The following is a 21,068-nucleotide window of genomic DNA, read 5'->3' on the forward strand; positions in this document are numbered from 1 at the left end:
GGGCAGTCAGTGCTATAGTCCTTTCTGCCATCTCTGTTATGCTATTCTACCCACATTAATATATTACAAGCTGGATATTGGTCTTTATGTGGCATTACTGTGTGATCACAGGAGAGACACGTTCGATGATGTAGCAGCACATCCAACTGATGCACAAAATGCACACAGAATGTGCTATTTTCAAAAAAAACAACATTTTGGAAGAGGAATCTGTGGTCATGTAAGAATGAGCTACTGTCCGTCTTATACAATAAACTACAAAAAATGTAATACTATATTTCCACCTACAGGTAGATAAACAGTTGCTTCAAAGAGAGAATTCAGTCACACATTTCAGTCTACAAGAAAGATTTTAAAATCAAAATGAAACTGCCTTTAACCATCAAAAGCTTCAATCATCAATTCATTGTCACTTCTAAATACTTGGTTTACTGTGGGAATAAGCAGCTTGGAAGTAATTTGCATGTGTCTCCCTCCCTCCCTCTGAGGAATAACCAAAGGGCTTAAAGAAGAAGAGTTAATTCCATATTTACTTACCCATCATACCTCAAGCTCTGAAAAGGACATTTATATGGGAAATATTTTAATTTTCCCTCAGGATAACTCTTCCTTCTCCAGTTTCTGATCTTCACCACACTAACTCAAACCTCCTCGGAGGATTATAGCTAAGCTGTTTCAAAAGCATGCCAGAGGTTAGATAACTGCATATTGACAATGTATCTGCCCCCTGGATGCTGAGATTCAGAACTGAGGTGGAGCCACAGCTCACAGTGCAGAGAAGGACGGATCTATGTGTTGCATAGGTGTGAATGAGGCCAGGATTTATTCTGCAGTTAGGTTTTGCATGCAAGGCTCTGCAGTCGCTTGAATGGGCTTGTTTTTTGTAGGCATCTCTGTAGTTTGAAATGAGGAAAAAGCAGGTAGAACATGGGTGTTGTAAACAAGTTATGTGGTGCTAGGTAAGCATGTTGACAGTCATGCCAAAATAAGAGAGGTGTTTCATTAGCCTAAAGAGGTGGCACAGGAGATAGCAATGTCTTGAAACCCTACTGGCAAATACATTCCTCCAGAGAGCATGAAAAATCCCTCGTGAAAGTGAGGGATTTGTTCTAGGTATAATTTAAATAGAAAAAAATCTAAGTGGTATTAATGACTAAAAATAAAAGAATGATAATAATCATGTTAATAACAATAATGATTCACTGGGGCAGACTATTTGAGGGGAACTTGGGCAGTTCCACTTGTCCTCCCAGAAGGTAACAGGGTGTGTGTGAAGTTAAAAACCACTCCGTGGTCTGCTTATTCCCACTGGGTTAATCTCTTTGCAGACTGAAATGTGGGGATCAGAAAGAGTTCAGATGGTCATAGCGGTGTCTGGATGTGACACTACTCCTGTGAAGCCTGGGACACTAAAACACTCTCCTCTGGGGCTTCTGTTGGCCATATTGCTCTCTGCTTCCTGTCCCTAAGTAGCTGGCAACCTGACTGCAGCCCGCCATTTATTCCCACTAGCAGATATTCCTCTATGCTAATTTTACAGCATAGCAGGAAGCTACTAGTATAAAGTACTCAGTGAAATGCCTTTATCCACATGGAATGTGCCACAATTTCCATTTGTGGTGGATCAGAAATACAGGAGCTGAAGGCTTAGCAATTATGCTAAACTTTGAGCACCCTAGCTACAGTTTGCTCCAGTATTCTTTCAGAGGAGGAGGAGATTAATAGCTTTGATGGACTCTTTATCATTACCTTTAAAATATAATTATCTCCATTCATTTCTCCAAAGACCCTTATTATGGTTACTTAATCAAATTATTACAAGTTGAGCACATTAGAACAAAAGTTCTGCTCACTCTTTTTTTGCAGTCTTGGAATGTGAGATTTTTTTAGTCAAGGCACAGTATTACCTTCAGTGAACACAGCAGTCAGTGTTCAGTGAGTGGCCAGCTCTATTCAACACTTCTTCATTAGTCTGTATGCGTTTGCTTTTATCACCTCTGGAGTATCATATTTGCACTATTTCCAAACAGCAGATGATTAGTAACGTCACAGGCTTACCTGTGGGCTCACTATTTTTGTCTCTTTACGCCTTGTGAGATGAACACATTTGCCAAAACTCAAATAGCATGGACCCCATTTGATGAATCAACGGTAAAATCATCAGAGGCGTCACTGATGGGCATATTTGGCCTAAATAATTGCAAACTGTTAAAACTGGGCTTTAGAATGGGAAAATACTGGATCATGTTCAGCAGATTCCGACTGCATGTAAACTTAATAGACAACAAAGACATGAAATACTTATAGGAAGAAAGCACACGTGCATGTGTTTTGTATTCTGTTTATTAAAGCATTTATTCATTTTCTCATAGTCAGTAAAATCTGGTATTGTTTTGCAAATGAAAAAGCCAAAACTGTCAAAAGAAACCACATTTCGCTTGGAAGAAAATGAAGAAATTTCATGTCAGGACACTTGAGTAGCTCTTAGACTTACAAATGAGGTTCTGTCACACTCATTTTCTTCAGATACCAACTAATACATCCAGACTCCCAGTACTAAAAGGACACACTGTTTTGAGAAGCAGGCCATATTTAATAACACCTTGCTAGAAATACTCTACGACTGGGTCAGCTCCCATTTGAATATCTAAACCAGTGGCTAGGCTTTTCAGAACAGGCATGGAAAATTCAATCTTGAACTGTTCTGATAATCTGACCCTGAATATTACCCAAAGGACACACGACATCACTTTCATAAATCTAAGCTTTTTTTGGAGGAAGCCTTAATGGGATCAGAACACTTTAACTCAGGTGAATGGAAGAATTTGAAGGCAGAGAGAAACAGATGAGACAGAAGGGGCAGAATTTGATTTCAAGGCTTTATGCCTGTCTCTCCAATAAAAGCAGTTTAGAAAGTACACTGCCTTTCAGGAGAGTGGCATTTATCTCAAGGAATGCAAATGAGAATTATATTAGTCACAAGCTTGCAAAAAGGGCACCTTTATCATCCTCTTGGCCAGCACAGCTATGGCCACAACACTGCTGGCTGGTGCTTTTTGCCTGTTGTTTAAAGACTCAGCATAAGATTAATAGCTAGTGAGTGAGAATGATCCCTGCAGCCTAAAGAAATCTGAAAGGAAACCGCAAATGCTGGTAACAGCATGACATTATGCTGAGTGTATAAAGATATCTATATTAGGTACTTAGGCTAAATTTAAAAAGAAAAAAAAAAAAAAAAGAAAGAAAGGGTAAAAATATTCAGGTCTCTATCAGAAAGAAGGGCAAAGGCATGGACTGTCATCTCCAGCTAATCAGCTAATCCAACTGCAACCCAATGAATATTTGTTGTTGTTCCAGCTGAGACGAACATGCCAGTCAGAAATGGTTTTGATTTAAAGCTTGCATAAATAAACACATTTAAAATTACATATTTTCCACAGAACTTCAACTTCTGCTGTGGGAGGCTGATAAAAATAATGAGTGCGTTGCCCCTTTCTCCCAAAGCACATTTGGAATTGTCACTGGAAAGCTGTCTCTGTGCCAGAATTTCTGGGAAATGGAGGATTTTAGGCAAGCTGGGCCAGTACTATAACAGTGAGAGGTTTGGGATGTCACCTTAGAAGGAGAAAGAGAAGTCCCTGCAATGGCACTGGTGCGTTTGTATCCATCTCAGCCTTGGTCCAACCTCCCCTCCTGCTCTCTAATTCATTTTTTCAATTAGTTGTTTTTGCATAACAGCTCTGTTGCTGAAAGGATGGAGATTATCTTTAAAAATTCATCTTTGGCTACTGCCTGTCCTCTGAGCTGGCTGCTGCTCACCTTCCTCCTTTGCACGGCCTCAGAGTATGAGAGCTGTGGGCAGAACAGATGACAAGAATGGCATTTTCTGAACAGGATACCCATCCCTTAAAATTAAGAATCTTGATTCTCCCAGCTGACAGTGCAAAGGGCAGACATGCAAATACCCAGCTGGCCTACAGACTGGAGCTCAACCCCATGCTTCCCAGACATCCCAGATACTCACCACTGATAGTCACTGGAGCTGTATATTGTTGACTGACACACAAATATTCACATTACAGAAAATTACCAGTACTATTACAAATTGCCCCATTGTGCTTTCCACTGCTAAGCCCTCGACCAAATGGATTATTGAAAAAAGGGATAAGGAAAGGAAATAATCAGTTTGCAGTCTGCTGTGTATTTTTTTTAGATCGCCTACAGATAAATGGATTACAGCAGCTCTTGGCATTTCCATTTCAACAATTCAATAGGATGTTTTCCTTTTCAAGGAGAAGAAATTACACTTTACAAGTAGGCTTCTCTTTTGACCTGACTAGGTGGCCTACACTCATTTCAACACTGCGGCAAAAGCTCTCCATGCTTGACAAGTTAGATGAAAGAGTTCAAAGTACATACAGAAGAGCAGGCAAAAATCTTATTTAGGCTATTTTTCATGAGTAACGAGAACATGGGATTGACTTCAAAGATTCTACCTCCTCGTTGGTATCTTTTTTACAGTCAGATTTCCCAGTTCAAAATGTAAAGAGCTGCAAGTAGGTTAAACCTGTAGTTCCTCAGGGATGGGTACAATGTACAGGCAGATCTAAAAACACATAGGATCTAGAAAGGGAATCCCTCCATTTGCATCCCAGCTGCCAGGTCTGGACCTGACACCTCATCTGGTTGGTATGAGCATCCCTTTGTCATGAGTCCAACTTGTGTCAGTCTAAACTGAATTGGGTGGGAGGAGAAGAAACTTGTTTGTAGAGTAGAACTTGATATCCAACCACAGTACCTGTTCTGTCCAATTAATAAATTTTAGACTATATGCCAGTGAGCAGTATGGGCCTGTTTGAATGCCCACCCCACCCAATTTCCCTGTAACAATATCCAACATTTAAATAGCACAGAAAGTTGTCTCATATGTAGGCAGGCTACAAAGCAGCACATAAAATTAGAACTGACTTCCCAGTGACATAGTTTTCTTTAGAAACAATGTGCTGAGGAAAAGAATCTGAGGCAGTAGTAGGCAGGTTTTTCTCCAGGGGCTGTTCCAGAACAGAAAAATATGCCTGCTAAAGTAAAGTTCTTCTAACTTCATGGTTTTAAAACATACATATCTGGAAGAGAAAATGCCTTTATTCCTCTTGCAAGTCAACTTTGTAATTCCTTGACAAAGAATTTCCAATGCTGCAAGCCTTCTTATTCTTTGGTAAAGGAACAATGAGATTTACTTACAAGGGAAATAGACTTTCCCTTTGGTCTCTTGGTCCCAAAGAGATTCTCATTCTTAGTGTATAGTGATAAGAAAAGGACAAAATCCACTGCCCTGTACTGAAAAATTTGGCTGTGAGAGTTTCTATTTGCAATGCACTTTTCACATATTCCGCAGCTTAGCTATAAATGTCTGCCCCTGAAAGGAAATATCCACCTCCGTATTTCTTAAAATATTTTCTCATGTTTTTGATCATCTAAATGTTAGTTAAGATGCAGGGACATCATGATAAATAAACTAACAGCTAACTGCATTATCAGAAGAAAAAAAACGCAGTCCTCTAAAACCCAAACATAAATTGTCTGTAGCGTTCTTCTCTCTAAACAAACTGACAGTGATATCTCAATAACAACTACATTTATAGACTATTGCCAGCAATCTCAAACCTGTGTTTGTGGATTTTTGCACTGGGTTGTTTGGCTGAAAAAGAAAATAGTTCAGAGGTGATAGGCATGGACTTGTCAATGAGGGTTGATACTAAACTGCACCATGATGACTGTACCAGAGCTGAGCAGGACAAGGCAACAGGAAGAAATTAAGCCTAGCATAGCGCCTCAAAAAAAGACTATCAGAGATCAGTGGCTGATCTTAGTCTCAGTAATATTAGCAAGTATAATGTGGTCAGTAACTCTTCTTGACATGAGGACGATGAAAGATTTCAAACAGGACTTTCACATTGGCAGGCTTAAGTTATTTGTACCTGTGTTCTTACATACGTTGAAATGAAATCCAGTTACAACTTTCTTCTTTCTGTTTTAAAACGCTTTGAAAAAGGATTCACATATTTTAGGGCCACTTAGAGATGCTGAAATTGTGCTGTTTTAAGGGTTTTGTGCCCTTGAAAGAGAGAAGTTGGAAAGTAGAAAGCCGATATCTGAACAAAGACTGCACTGCAAAATGAAGAGAGTAGCTCTGGACTTGCTGGAAATGTGGGAGAAGAGTTATAGAATAAAAGAACAGCCTGCCCTCAGCAAAGGAATTTAATATCCTCTCTGCTCTACTAATGGATTTTTAACATTGCTTGTTGCTTACAGAGCACCATCATCAATAGGCTTGAAATGAGAGGCTGCTATGTGCCAGAAGATTAGGGCAATCTGACTATAAAAGGTTTAGTTAAAAAAACCTGATATGTAAACAGCCAACTGCTCTCTGGCCTTCTGCTCTTTCAATCTTACTGAGGGCTTTGGCTCTTTCATCCTGCAGCTCTCTCATCAGCGCAACCTCTTGTCATTGTTCCTGTTCTTCATTAGTGCAAACAGACTGGCAATATCTGCAGCAAAGGGCCTCACACACAAAACACTGATGTGCAGCTTGCCACAGACAGAATTCCTCTCCCTTCCATCCTCTTTTCCCCATTTCAACTGGCAATGGAGCTGGAAAGCATAGAGACAGGATAATTGTGCTCTCCTCTGCCCAACACTCATTGCATAGACAGGATGTGGCCACAAACAGGCTCCTGCTCCAGAGCCATTTATGCCCTTGGATGCACATGTAGCTGGGGAAGACCTTGTCAGAGGCTGCAGGTGGAGGTAACAGCAGGATATGGCAAGGCTAGTGATGACTGAGGGCATGCCGTGGGTAACTGGGCAGCTGTACCAGTTTGGTATGGAAGTTATTTTTGCAGTTAGTCACAATGTGCTGCTTCTTCGTAGAATTTTACAATCACATTTCATAATGAGTTGTTTCAGTTCCTTTCCCACAGCATTTTCATAAGCAGAAAGATGAAATGCTAAACGAGGAGAAACATTCAAATGAAACCTTTCAACTCACGTGCAAATGCTTGGAAAAATCTTTTTTTGAAACAAACTTTTGCTTAAACTGACAATTTTCAAGAAAAATTCTACTCATTTCAGTGACATTGACGTAAGCTGGATAGAAAAACACTTCTGAATACTTCTGTCATCTGCTCAGAGAGGCTCTCGCAGCCTTCACTGTTATGACCTGAGACCAAATTTAGTCCCTGACTCATAGCAGTTCTGGCTTAAAGCACACTCACAAGTGCACCTCTATGTGGTATCAGTTATTATTTAAAAGAACAAGGAAAACATCTGCCAAATGATCATGAATAAGCTCTTGCAGCTCAGTAAAGCAAAAAGAGTGTTATTTGTGCTGGGATCTATCTAGGAATCACAAAGAAATATGAACATTTCATTGGAACTTTACATTATTGCTACATATTTAAAATTTTTAACCAAAAATGCCAAACTGCTAACATTTTACCCATCAACAGGAATAGCTCCAAGGCATCATTTAAACTCTCTGTGGTTAACAGTGATTTGCATTATCTGAATTCAGCCTAGACGCAAGCGGAAGAAGCCAAACCCATCCAGGTCACGACTTCCCTCATTTACACATGCAACTTGCACCAGCATGACTTATGTTTTGTTATGGTTTTTTTAATGTTTTTCCATGACTTTATTTGTTATCTGAAAGTCTGAATTAATTAATTAACAATTAATTAATTAACAATTACTGACTGTAATTGTTACGGTACCACTATCAGAGATATTGAAAACGACAAGGATAACAACACAATGTAGCTACAACCGACTGGCCTGTAGAACAACATGACCTGTAAAAAAAATGCAATAAATTCCAGCAGGCAACTTTGCTTTTAACAAAATGATTTCCAGTGCTGTTTGTTGGGAAGGCTCAGAAGTCACAAACTTTCTGGAGGGATGGTGGCAGAAGATCTTCATGTCAGAAGGCACTGGCAAATATCTGGATCTCACTAATGGGCAGTTGAGTCAATACATACATTCAGATTTAGGAACTGTCATGAGGAAAACATAGCTGAAATAGTGAACACCATCAGGGAACAGATAACTGCATATGAACATGACTAAGCATCCAAAAGTGAACTCGTGAACTCTAAAGCTTGTTACTTGCAAGCTTCTACCAGTATGGGCTGCTTGAAAATCATGGTAACACAGACTAAAGCCAAGTGGCACAACCAAATTTCTCCAATTAATAAAAAGACATGTGACAGGCATCTCAGTTAAAAGGATAATTGTGGATTGTGCTTCTTTCTGCATATGTGCTACTTGGACTGGAGAAACTGCTGGCTTTTTTTTTCTTTTCTTCCAAAAGAGCTGCTGCCAGAAGATGAGCGTAAAGAGACGCTCTCAAAAATAACAAGGTCAACATCCAAAGTAAAGAAAACATCCTGGAGACGACCACAGAACAATGTAATCATAGGGGTTGGAAGGGAACTCTGGAGATCTTCTAGTCCAACTCGCTGCTAAAGTAGTTTGATGAGTAGGTTGCACAGGAAGACGTGGAGATCAGTGCTGTAAGATGTCCAGGGATCTTGGTCCTAAATCATTCAGTGTGAGCAGTATCACTACAGGAACATCTTTCAGCCCAAACTTCCTGAGCCAACAGTGACCTGACTGCAGGGGAGGAAGATGAAGATCTAGGGAGTAAAACATTGTGGGTGTGGGAAGGATGCGGGGAGGGAGGGAAATAGTAAGCAGGATAAAGGTTGTAACATCACTGGTTCTTCAGTAAAACCCAGTATCCAGATCTATGTTGGCATTTATACTGCCTTGGAAATAATGCTGACCTCTTATCACATTTCTTTGGTTTAGAAACAGCCTGAATTTTACAGATAGGGCACTTTGAAATGCATCTGTAAGAAATATCCCCAAGAGATGAATTTTCTGCTCTCTCCAGAAAAACTCTGTTTCAGCTAACAAAGAGTTCAATGCCCTGCAGGCCTGCTACAGTGTTCCTTCAGCTTATCTTGGAAAACAACTGCTCATCAGAGGTCATCGCTCATCTGCTGCTCTTCAAAAGAAACCATCCTTGCTCCCACTCTTGGTGACATCTGAGATTTGTTATACTCAGAGGTTGTCCCATCCAGAGATTACAAATACAAAAGTGGACTTACATGCTCAGCTGCATTGAAAGACAAAGTTTATCAAAACAGATTTTTGGTATAAATTTTCTATATTTGTTAGCTCTAACAGACACTGTAAGGCAGATAGCTCAGTAAGCAGCTGTAAACAGACATGCAGATGAGCCCCTTCACAATGCCAGTATGCTGAGTTTGTGCTTACAAAGGACATGCATCACTTTTGTCCCCCCACTTTGTCTCTCTGTTTCAGAAAAAGACAGAGAACTACAGAGTATGTCTGGAAACTTCCATGTAACTCAGATAATCATGGGATATAAGAGCTTGCTACACTTTTGAGAGGTGCAGCTTGTAAAACAGGCTGTATTAGCACTGCAAATACACATTCCCACACCAATAATCCCAACACTCATTAATGTGAATGCTGAGAAAGCGTAGCAGGGAAATACTGACTGTAATAGTTTAGTTCACAGTAACTTAGAGGTTATAGCAGCCATACCTTATTTCCTCTCTTGGCTAGGAAAGTGGAATTGTTTTGCAAGGAGGATGATGGACACTTTCTTTTTCCTTCCCTCTCTTTCATTAAGCAGGAAGTAATGCCATGGTCTAAACAAAGTAGGGCAGGGGGGTTGGACTTGATGATCTCTGGAGGTCTCTTCCAACCCCTACAATTCTGTGATTCTGTGAAAGTACTTCAGGATTCTCAAGATCATACATCACATGTTACAAAGGAAATTACAATGAAGTCACAATACAGTTGGGGCAGTGTGGTTGGGTTGTTGTTGGACTTGATGATCTTTTAGGTCTTTTCCAACCTGAGCAATTCTGTGATTCTGTGATCTCGCTTCAGAGCTCATCTCCTGAATTAAAAGACGAGGTAATCCATACGTATGCAACATGCTTCAAAATATGCTGTCTATTGTACTCACATCAAAGAGGAAAAAAGTTAGACTGCAAATAAATTGGAAAATTAAAGTGAATGCAGTTTGGAGTAGATAATTCTTTGAACTTCTGTTCCTTGCATTCATGTTACAAAAACAGAAGGAAGCTGGCAAAAGTGGTAATTCTCAGCTATCAGTGCTCTATATGAGCCATGAGAATCATTGCTCTCCGAGACATCCTTTGAAGTCAAAGAAAGTAACAGGCGAGAGTGGGCAGGGATTTTACTCTATATAATAGCAATATTCTATTTCTTACAAAGGCATTTCTACCGCTTGCCTCATTTTATGGCTTTTGCAACACTCTGCACGGTGAAGTTTCTAATGAGTTTCCTTCCTGATAATGCTTTTGTCAGCTATGTGCCAATTTATTCTCCACATATCAGTGATTCTCTGGTAGAAAAAGGCTATAAAAATAATATAGATATATTTCACTAGAAGGCTGGCTTCAAAGATGCATTTAATCTGAATATATCTGATCTCTCATATGAGCTCAAAAAATACATAGCAGGACATAAAGGTGTTTTGCATTCTTTCTCATCCCCATAAAAACTTAAGTTTACCATAATGTTCTTCTCTAGGTCTGATCTCAGGAGCAACAGACATTACCGAGCAGTCACAAAGACAGTAAAAGAACATAAGAAAAGCATTACTTCAGCTATGTTGGCTTTTCTCAATATAGTCTTGTCAAAATCATGTAGGCTAATATCACTTTGAAATATAGATTGGATATGTACTGGAAGTGTTTACCATTCTCCATCTAATTAGGAAGTAAATGCTGGTCAACATATTTATATAAGTTGCTCCAAAAGTAATGCCTCCTATTTCTTTCCAAAGAAACTACAATAGATATGAAGAGCACAATCTCAGCTACAAAACTGCCTTTCAGCACTGTCAGCACCACTAACTATACATCTTCCCCAGTGATGGACAAGAGCCTGCATGCTGCACCCATAAAAATCTCTGTGAGTGGAGCTGTCCCACTGTTTCACAGCTGCTATGAAGACATGTGGTCCATCTTTCATCAGCTTGAACAGATGAAGTCAGAAGGCACCAACATATGGTAGGTATGGTAGCACAGTCCATCCAGGATCTGCCCTCTGCACTTTCATCTTCAAACTGGTATGGGTCCTGGTGTTATTGCATGGCAAGTGAGAGGTTGCCTTCTGCTCTGGCCTAACTCTGGAAGCTTCAGGTTGGTCAGTCTCAAATGTAACAGTCTGAGTTGAGGAAATCTAGAAGGATCACTCCTTCCCTTTCCCAACAGACAGTGCACATCACTTGATCTGTATGGACTGCATCCTGACCATTTTCTTAGATGTAGGAATTCACATGCCATGACTCCATGGACTGTTGTTTTGGCTCTGGACTATAATGGTCACACCATGTCTCATCACCAGAAATGACACAATCCAGGAAACTATCACCTTCAGCCTTTAGTATTTGTCCAGTAGGTCCTGACAAACTTGCACAGTGTTTTCTGTTCCTGTGTGAGCATCCACGGGACCTACCTGGTGCAGACTTCACAATATTCAAACATTGCCACCATCATTTCCTACACACTGAAGCTGATATTCAGCTCTGTACACAGTTCATTGATTGTAAGCTGTCAATTCATACAAATGAGCTGACACTTTGTGTGACAGCTGCGCATGGCCATCCAGAACATGGTGTGTCTTTCTGTCACCACTGCTGAAATATAGCACCCACTGCCTCACTGCACTCTTTGGCCTCCATAAACATTCAGCAAGTGTCAATTGATATCAGTGGGTGCAATTAATTCCACATGGAGGAATTCAGTGACACGCCTGTTTCATACAAACTTCCATGTCAGATGCCATTTGGTCAGACTGCCCCTCTGCTGCCATCTGTTACATGGCAACAAAATGTAATGGAATATGGGTGGGAAGGTTCAACCTCTACCGCCATACCACCAGCATTTGCCTCTGATGTTGTGGGTCAGCATAAAAAAGGAAGCATTACTTTCAGAGCAGTCCTCATAACATCTCTTTTCACTAAGCATTAACTGCAAATTCACATTAATAGCAATTTTTCAAAAACTACAGTGAGCTTGAAAATTACTTAGTAACAAATGTGAAACACGCTTGATGATGTTCAAGGACAAATTAGAATTTAAAATATACTTCCACCCTCTTTTCTCAACTAAGCAGTTCCTGATTATCCAATTTAGTGTTAACATTCTTGCCTCATCTCAGAGGAGGAAGCCCTCCCAGAGGATAAACAGACTAAATACTTGCCTTTCAATATTTGCTTTAAAATAAGATTAACTATTTATTACCAAAGAAAAATATTAATTTAACAGATGGATAATGTTTAGCCCCCTGTAGCTACTTCACAAATACGAGCCCGTGTGGATAGGGTATTTCTCATCATGTTTAGAAAAAATGGGAGAGGTATCCACAGAGCACATCTATAGTACATATACCTTATATGCATCTACTTCTCTTTCCCTCTCTTCATCCACATCTTCAGTACTTTTGATGTACAAACTGTCCACTTTCTGAAAGTTTTAGAGTCCAGATGTCATTGTCTATGTTTGAGTAACATAGTTGACCATGTGCTGCATAAATTGATTTACGTGTAACACTTAATCTCTAATCTCAGCAGAGTTTTGCTTAGCACTTGTTATAAGGTTCCTCCTGGGAAGCATTACTGAGTTAAGAAAGTTGTCAGTGGAGAAGGCTGGCTCAATGTCAAGCTAATAAATAAATTAAAATCATTATTTTGCATCATCTTTTTTCCTACATTAAAAAAAAAAATGCACACATTTCTCCTAAACTCTTGCACAGAAGGCCAGAGAGGATTGAAGTAATTTTCATTTACCCACTGATTCTCAGAAGAAGGTTTTGGTGGCCAGAACTATTCAGAATCAATTGGAGTGAGAATCTAAGTCTCCTAAATCGAGGACTATCTTTAAAGAAGGGAAGATTGAAGTCCTTGCCTTTTCACCCATTTAGATAGATCGGCACCCAGTACCAGTCACAACTGCCCCTTTCCCTCACAATCAAAATTAAAAGTCATTGAATTCCAGGGAACCAGATTTTGGAGGGAGGTTGCACTAGATGGTATCTCCAGAGGTCCTTTCTAACCCTTTGATTTGCTGATTCTATGTCTCAGATGCTTTGAAAACTCCTTTCCATAGGGAAACCTGCTGCCCGCTTGTATCAATAATAAATAATACAGACAATGTTACACTCCACTATAATCATCTGGAAAATGCATCCAGGAAGGCTCAGTTGTGACCACGTAAGCCCACTTGGGGAGGTGGTTACAAACTGATCATGGGCATCTCCTGTATGGTGGTGACAATACACACCTACAGCCCTGGTCATCTGTGACCGAGAGATGGTAGAGGGGCTGGGAGAAAGGAACGGTAGGATGAAAACCGATACTTTTTTTTCCTTTCACCTGAAAGAAAACCTTCAGAGAAAAAAAAAAAAAAAAAAAAAAAAAAGGAGCTCTAAGGGAGTCCTCTAAACTGCGAGCCTTGAACAACATACCCTGTGTAGATGTCAAGCAGTCATGATCAGCCTGTGGCTTTTTATTGCATCCTTGTCTACCTGTACAGGCAGGTTTTGGTGAAACCAGAATATCTTCTTGAAACAGTAAGTCAGGAAGTTGCAATGCAGAAGTCTTTCTTTCCTTCATTCCTGCATTTGAAAAGCCGGGGCCAATTTATCAGTGCTGATGACGCTTTGAAGGGAGAAAAAGGTTGAAGGTTCCAAAAGCTGCAGCAGCACAATGAAATAAAGGATTTATTTTAAAGATGTGTCCAGAAGGAATTATTCATTGCACTTGGATGGTCGGTTGGAACTCCAAATACCCTGGCTAAGCCAGAACAGACAGTGGCAAAAGTGAATCAGAACTGAAGATACAGCATAATTTCACCATTGAAACGCACTAATTAGCAGACTGGAAGTAAAGTGTAGCAGGGAGTTATTGTTGGTTTTTATCTTTTTGTTGCTCTGTCTGGAACTGAGTTAGCTTCCTGAGAGTGAAGGTAGATGAATTTAAATGTAAAGGGACTGCAGTAGTCTAGAGAATCTGCAAGTGATCTTCTAAATAAGAAACTCATCTGTCCCAAGATCAACTATAAATGCATATATCTAAGTCACAGGTTCAACTTGGTCTCTTGAAGTTTCAGACCAAGTTTAATCTCTGTATTACCTCTATATGTGGACAATCATGGCAGCACACAGTCTGTGAAAAACGAACACTCACCCAAAAAATATTGCCTATATGTATACTTTTAATGAAAACATTGTCCCTACATTTATCTGTAGTCCTGTTACTGCTCCTAGTATAAATACTAGAAAATGTTTAAGGGCAAGGTGTCAGTGGCACAATCTAAAAAGACACATTTTTAACCATTGCTGGACATTGCAGACCAGTTTCATTTGGTCATTCTGAATCTTTGTGGTCATCCACCATGTCTTTCCAGACAAAGATACCCCAATAAAAAAAGTGAAGTGAATAAGGTCAGAAATGTGCGTCAGTGACAAGATCAAACACAGAATGAACCTGCTAAGTGCACTTCTGAAACAGAGACACACAAGGATGCTTATAAACAAGCAGCAATTCCCTCAAAACACAGTTTTAAAAGGATCAACTTTCAAGTCAGCTATTTTTGAAAGCAAAGTGGCTTACTTTTTTTTTTTTTAGATGGAAGCATATTAATTATGTGTAATATGCTTGGAATGTGTGGAAAATAAAAATTTTTCCATATGAGTCAGCACAGGAAATGAACTGCAAATGAGTAGAATGGTGAGAAGTCTACAGATGGAGATTTTTTTTTTTTTTAATACACCAGAGCAGAGTACTGACATCATGACTTCTTATAGAGCGAAGTACCACAGAAATGACTGATGACACACCAGAGACTGAATAAGAGCAAGCAAGAACTTCCTTCTGATCTGCATAGTTTAAGCTTCTCATCTGATGCAAACATTAATTTAAGAGTTTCTGTCTCTGTTGATGTCAGACAGCTTTGCCTCCTTTTACTTGCCAAAGCTTACCACATTCTTGCTGAACACAGAACACTGCAAATAACACCAAGCCAAAACATCTCCAAATCTGCCTCATTTTCTTTTCAGTGATAGGAAATAAACCAGCATCTTCTAAATAATGACCTACTGATACATTGCATGAGATACTTTGGCTTCGAGATTTTCCCTTGTTGGATTTAAATATTAAAATCGTAATAGAACGGTAATAGTAGAAAAATTAGGAGCAAGAACAGCAACTCTACCAGTTTCTACAAGTCATGCTGTGAGAGGATGTTCTTAAGCAGACATACTTAAGAAAATACATAACCTATCATGGAGCTGAATCCTCAGTCCTAACCCTACCAGTGCCTGGAGCTCACAGTGGCAGAAGTGGGGGAATACAAAGTGGTGTAAGAGTGAGTGACAGAAGTGAACACTTATTCCAACAAATTATTGAGTTGCTCCGAAATTACGTGAAGTATTACTACTGACTTCAGTATTAGAACTGGAGATGGTATCATGGCATCTCACAGTGCCGGAAGGCCCCATTAACAAATGGATGTTCCATACACATCATAGTATTGCTTTGGATCCAAAATTATCTCACATACTGTATTAGGCAGCAAATTACTGCTTCTATGGCAATTTTTTCTTCTCCTTAGAGAGGTGGAACTTAAGCCACAGCCTAGTATAGTTAGAAGGTACACAGCCACTCCTGTCTTTAATGTAAGGTAAAAGGCACAGTATTAATATTAATTAATATTGCTTTTTCTTTTGAGAATGAACCAGAGTTTATGAGCAAATTTGCATTACAGTCATCCTAGTAAACGCCTTCCTTTGAGTGCTTAAACCTATTACATAGATTTGCCCTTTACCTTACAACTGTACTTCTGTCAAAGGAACAAACAGGAACACGTGCTGTGTTCCAGTGGCAAAATTCAGCTCCTGGTGTCTAACAACCAAGGAGGGATAATGTGCGTATTTTTTGTAGGTAGATAACATTTCACACATTTTAATTTTGCTGTCACTGAAAAGAGCAGCACGGGGATCCTGCTGTCTCTGTTCCAAACATCCTGCTCTTGTTGAAACTACAGACAGGCTCTGCCATGCCAGCGAGTCCAAAGTGCGTGCTGCATGCTCGTGCCATGCACAGTTCATCATGCTGCCCCAAACAGAGCTGCTCAGTTTGTGAATTGGAGAACCATTTAAGGTGAACCTGGAATCATTCTTGGTGGCAAAACTGAAACCATCTAAAGTCAAGCTGGGATTTTCCTGGACACTTTCCCCCAGCCTTCAAAACACGCATGTAGCCTTTGCCTTTACTCTCATCAATAAGGAATTTAAAGCCAGAGACACATTACTCTCAAATGTCACTGCCCTTGAAAAATGCAAATGGAGGGAACGAATAGACTCCATGTTGCAAGCATAAATACAGGGTTCCTGCACAGAAATTACTTTTTTTTCCTGTCTGCTTGAGGGAGCAGGCTTGACATAATTTCCTGAAGAGTTGCCTGTTTTGCTTCACCAACCCCATGACCAGCAGTTGCGCAAATCATGTGGATTAACTGAGCTACAAACAGCAACACCCAAGTCTCCCATGCTGCTTAAAATATAGTACAGAAAAGCCAAGCATGACTGTAGTAAGGATCAAAGATAGAACACGATGGAAGTAGCCTTCTGTCTATGAAAATAAGGGCATGACTCAAATGCATTATAAGGTAAAATTCTTAACACCTTTTCTTCTCTGCTGAGCCTTCAAGCAAAGATACGCTACAGGAGATCAGAGAAATTCACCTGACTCAGCCTGCCACCAGCCAAAGTAGGTTGCATTAGCTTCTTCAGCAATTACTAAAAGCTTCATTGCCTAATTAAGAGGCTAAGACAGAGAACAGCAAATGGAAGCCCTCAAATGATACAAAAGAAAAGGAAAAATTCAGAAAATCGGTGGGGTTAAAGCTGATGTTTTGAATCTTAGTAGATATGCTTCAGGACTTTCCTACCCCAGGCAGGACATAGAGAACCTAGCAAGGCACAGATGTTTATGAACTGGAGTTGCTCTCTGCAAAATTTGCTGCCAGTAATAACCTGTCTTATGCAGCAGTGTTTTGGAACAGTTTTACTGAGTCATGCAGATTTGTGATCATATTAATCTCCATACAATTTTCATGAGAAGTTGCCAGAAATGAGAAGCACTTGTATTTGCAGTATACGCTTGTGAAACTGAGCTATGATAGAATATTCATTCACATTATAGGAGGAGACAAGTTCCGAGCCTGCTTCCATACAAGAAGCTGTTTTGTTTGCCTATCTTCCAGACATCCCTTCAATCTCTGGACTATACAGTTTCTCTGGTATTGATGCTTTTATCTTTCTCCCTTTGACTTTTTCTACCCCTTAAATGGAAGAAACAAATATATGAAATCAAAACTCCTATTCCCCTGACTTTCGTAAAGCTGGGGTGGACAAAACCAAGACTCATCTGTTTGATCATTTTATTTACAGAAGCAGGATTGTCTTGCATTGGATTTAACATCCTGCTGACTGGCAGCTGCCTTATGTAAAGAATACAATTCCTCAAACAAGCAGGGGGACACCAAGCACCCTTGTGTGGAAAATAAGGTACCATTCTTTGAGAAAGGTCAAACAATCCTATCAGCATCTTTCAAGGGCTTACCAAGCTTTCACATGCAAAGCAGTTCCACAACAAGGAGCATTGCTTCTTACAGTAAGCTAAACAAACTGCAGACAATAGTTTGCACTCAAAGACTTGCTCTACTCCTATACAAAGCTAAACCAGCATTTCATTCCATGTGCTGCCCCAAAACATGGAAATTGTCACTCACTTTCACACTGGTACACTGCCACTTACTGTGCTGGGGCCAGATGATAAACAACGAGGCCAGATCATGTGCATACTAAACTAGCAGCAGAGACATGCATTTGTAGGACTGTGTTACTGAATAGCAGCTCTTGCAGCTTCCCATAGCAGTGACCACACATGTAGTGCATCTCTAGTCACTTGCCAGCATTTCTTTCCTGATCTCTACCCATACAAATAACCTGCTGTGTGAAGGATGCCTTTTTTAGATCTTCTGCCCTGTATTGAAAAATACTTTATGAGCAGAGCTCACCATGAAGCTGCGTTTTGCAAGCTCAAGAGAATAATAAATGATTAGTTCTGTCCTCTATTTCTGTCAGAGAGTTAATCCATGGCAGTAACTTATATTAACATGGACACTTTCAGAGATGAGGAAGAGAGATCCTTCAAAGGTATGAGGTTTTTGGATTGTCAGAGACAGCTGGAAGAGACACACCTAAATCAACAAGCCCAAGAAAGCCTGCAGTATGAATTCAGTTCTTATTTGTTCAGTTGACCTACTCTGCCAACGCACGTGTTCTGAATAGCCAACATGCACACACAAGTGGCTCAGAGCCTACCACCCAGCAGATGCTACTTCTTGCTCAGCTGCCAGCTGAGGTAGTTGGGCATCGTCACCATACTTAATGGAAAACAAGGGGCAGCAGGGTTGGGGCAATTATTAAGAACAAGAGTTAGAATTACTGCTGTATAGAAGAGAAAGAATAGCAAACAAATTTTCAAGATGAATTTCTGCAGTTTCTAGTATAATATATAACAAGGCTTGCACTTGGTGCTCAATATACCCTAAATGAGCACAGAATTTAATGCTGGTAGAAACCCTCACTTGTTATGTATGACTACACACATCACCAAGGAAAGAGAACCATGAGTGAATATAGATTTTACGTTCGTTTACAGCAGATGTGACTTAAATGCAGACCCTTTTTGTATGAGAACCCTCAGTTGGGCATCTGGGCTCTCACGAATTACAGAAAGTCATCCTGCACATTCTAACGTGGATGCCCACAGAGAGTTTGAAAATTGTTTCTTACCAACAATCATGTGGTTGCAGACATCACAGAAGGTGGGCTTTTTGAAGATGTGCTCCTGGAAGATGTGAGCCTTGTTGTTTTCTGACAGCTGCTGGGTTCTGGTGGGTGAGGACGCCTGGCTCTCTGAGCTGGGGAGCTGCCCTGTGCTCGTGCTCACCTCCGGCATCAAGTCCACTTGCAGCTTCACATCACTGTTAGTCCTCTGGAAGAAATTGTCTGCACTTTTACTCCGCAAGCTTTTGGTCTTGAAGGAGAGTGATCGTTTGAGTTTCTGCAGCTGCAAGAAAGAAGCCAATCACAATTAGTTCCTCTTTCTTTTCAACAGCAAGGTGAGGCTCTTGGTTTTGGCATTTGCTGCTGCTAAGTAAGCAAAAGACAGTTTCTTGTCCCCCGGGCACCTGGGAGCCATTAGCAAACCTGGAGCCACCTGAGAAATAAAACTGACTCTAAAATTTAACTAGCAATTTCAAAATTAAAACAAAACAAAACAACAGATCCCTACTTGAAAATAAACCACTCTTCATATATTTTCTGATGTGATAATAAACTCCATACCCCTAAGGAATGCTATTTTTCTTTCATGTGTGACCACCACGAGATACTGTAGAGAGCTGCACACACACTCCCTTGGAGAATATATTCTTCGCATTCAAGTATAAGAAAAGTTAGAGCCATTGCATAGCCTTCAGCAGCCTTTAAAGCTATTTCAGGAACAGATGTTAAATAGCATTACAAGAAGAGTGAATTCAGTAAATAAATTCGATATAATTAAACGCCTTGAATTTGGCAGAAACAGACTACACACAGTTTTGATGAAGGAATACTTGTTCAGCTTTTTTAAAAAAGGTTAAAAGGTTGAGGAGCAATAACAGTATAGTTAACTAGTCAACTGCTAGCTAATGCATTAATTAATTCATACTAATTAACAAGTACCCATATAATTCCTTATAAAGTGCATTGTGTATTCATCACCAGATGTTACATCTGGAAAGATTATTGTGGTGAAAATTGGAAAGAAACAGGGAAGGAATGCTCACCTGTATCAAAAGACCCAGGTTCGCAGAAAAGACTCCCCCAGAGAAGGGATCTCCAGAACAGACCCTTCCTCTGTGGCAGTCAGCCCTTAAATGGATCTAGGAGAGATGCAGCCAAGCTCCACCTCTTTGGTCACACAGCTGAATCGCCTTCACCTGTGCTCCCAGGGCTGACTCAGTGCTTGCCTCAGGTGAGCAATCAGTGGTTCAGGCTGTGACTCGACAGTTCCATACACCAGAATATTAAGTATCAGAATTAGACATAATCAACTCAAATTTATACTGTTTCTTTGCCTACAACGTGTCTTGTACCCTATCAGAGCTCCTCTCATCCTTCCCCCAAAGTTTTATGTAAGGCTGAGAAGGGCACAGAGGTGACCCACAGAAGGCATCAGATTATCAACCACATCATTTTGCAGTTTTGTCAACTCACCCATGAGTAGGATAAAAGGAAAGCATCCTGAGAAAGCCAGCTTTTATCCACTTTCTCTTTGCTGTCTCTAAAGTGTAATACCTCCATCCCACCTTTCTCCTCAGCAATAAATCAGCCATCACAGAATCACTTCAATCACTGCTGCAATTATCTGGATATAATGTGATATAACATCTGATGTTTTCCATGCCTCGTTGGCTGGCTGTGGCAAACCAGCAGGAATGGTTTATATTAGAAGCTGTTTATGTTAGAAACAGTGACGATTGGGAATCATAATTCACACTGATTTAAAGGGAAGAGTTCACATGCTTTCCCAAAAAAGCATAGGACTGTCACACTGACATAGTGGCCCCAGAGTACTTGTTCTTCCCAGTTCTTCTTTCTGATCCATCCAGTCTCTTTGCAGTGCAGCCATAACTGCACTATGGGATAAGAGCCTGCAGGCATCCTGAGGGAAACCTCTCTACCACTTCCACACATAGGCAGCTTGCCCTTGAAGAAGGGAGGTTCTCCAGCTCTCTCCCCACTTTGCACAACACCAAATTCCCCAGTCCCAATAAACGCGCAAAAACCATCACCTCTGATTAACAGCATTTGCGTTTGCTACGTGG

At 40.3% G+C, this 21,068-nt stretch overlaps 1 protein-coding gene across 2 annotated transcripts in view; it reads right to left on the minus strand.

The window, feature by feature from the left end:
* STAC (SH3 and cysteine rich domain) overlaps positions 1-21,068 on the minus strand; it is a 73,341-nt gene that overhangs the window by 31,426 nt on the left and 20,847 nt on the right. For both annotated transcript variants that reach the window (XM_042817622.1, XM_042817623.1), the window contains exon 2: positions 18,991-19,267. In XM_042817622.1, coding sequence (XP_042673556.1) covers positions 18,991-19,267 — 277 coding nt within the window. The remainder of the gene's footprint in view (positions 1-18,990; positions 19,268-21,068) is intronic.

This window comes from Centrocercus urophasianus, unplaced genomic scaffold, assembly GCF_019232065.1.
Source record: "Centrocercus urophasianus isolate 14NV4802_14NV808 unplaced genomic scaffold, USGS_Curo_1.0 seq_16, whole genome shotgun sequence".
NCBI lineage: Eukaryota > Metazoa > Chordata > Aves > Galliformes > Phasianidae > Centrocercus > Centrocercus urophasianus.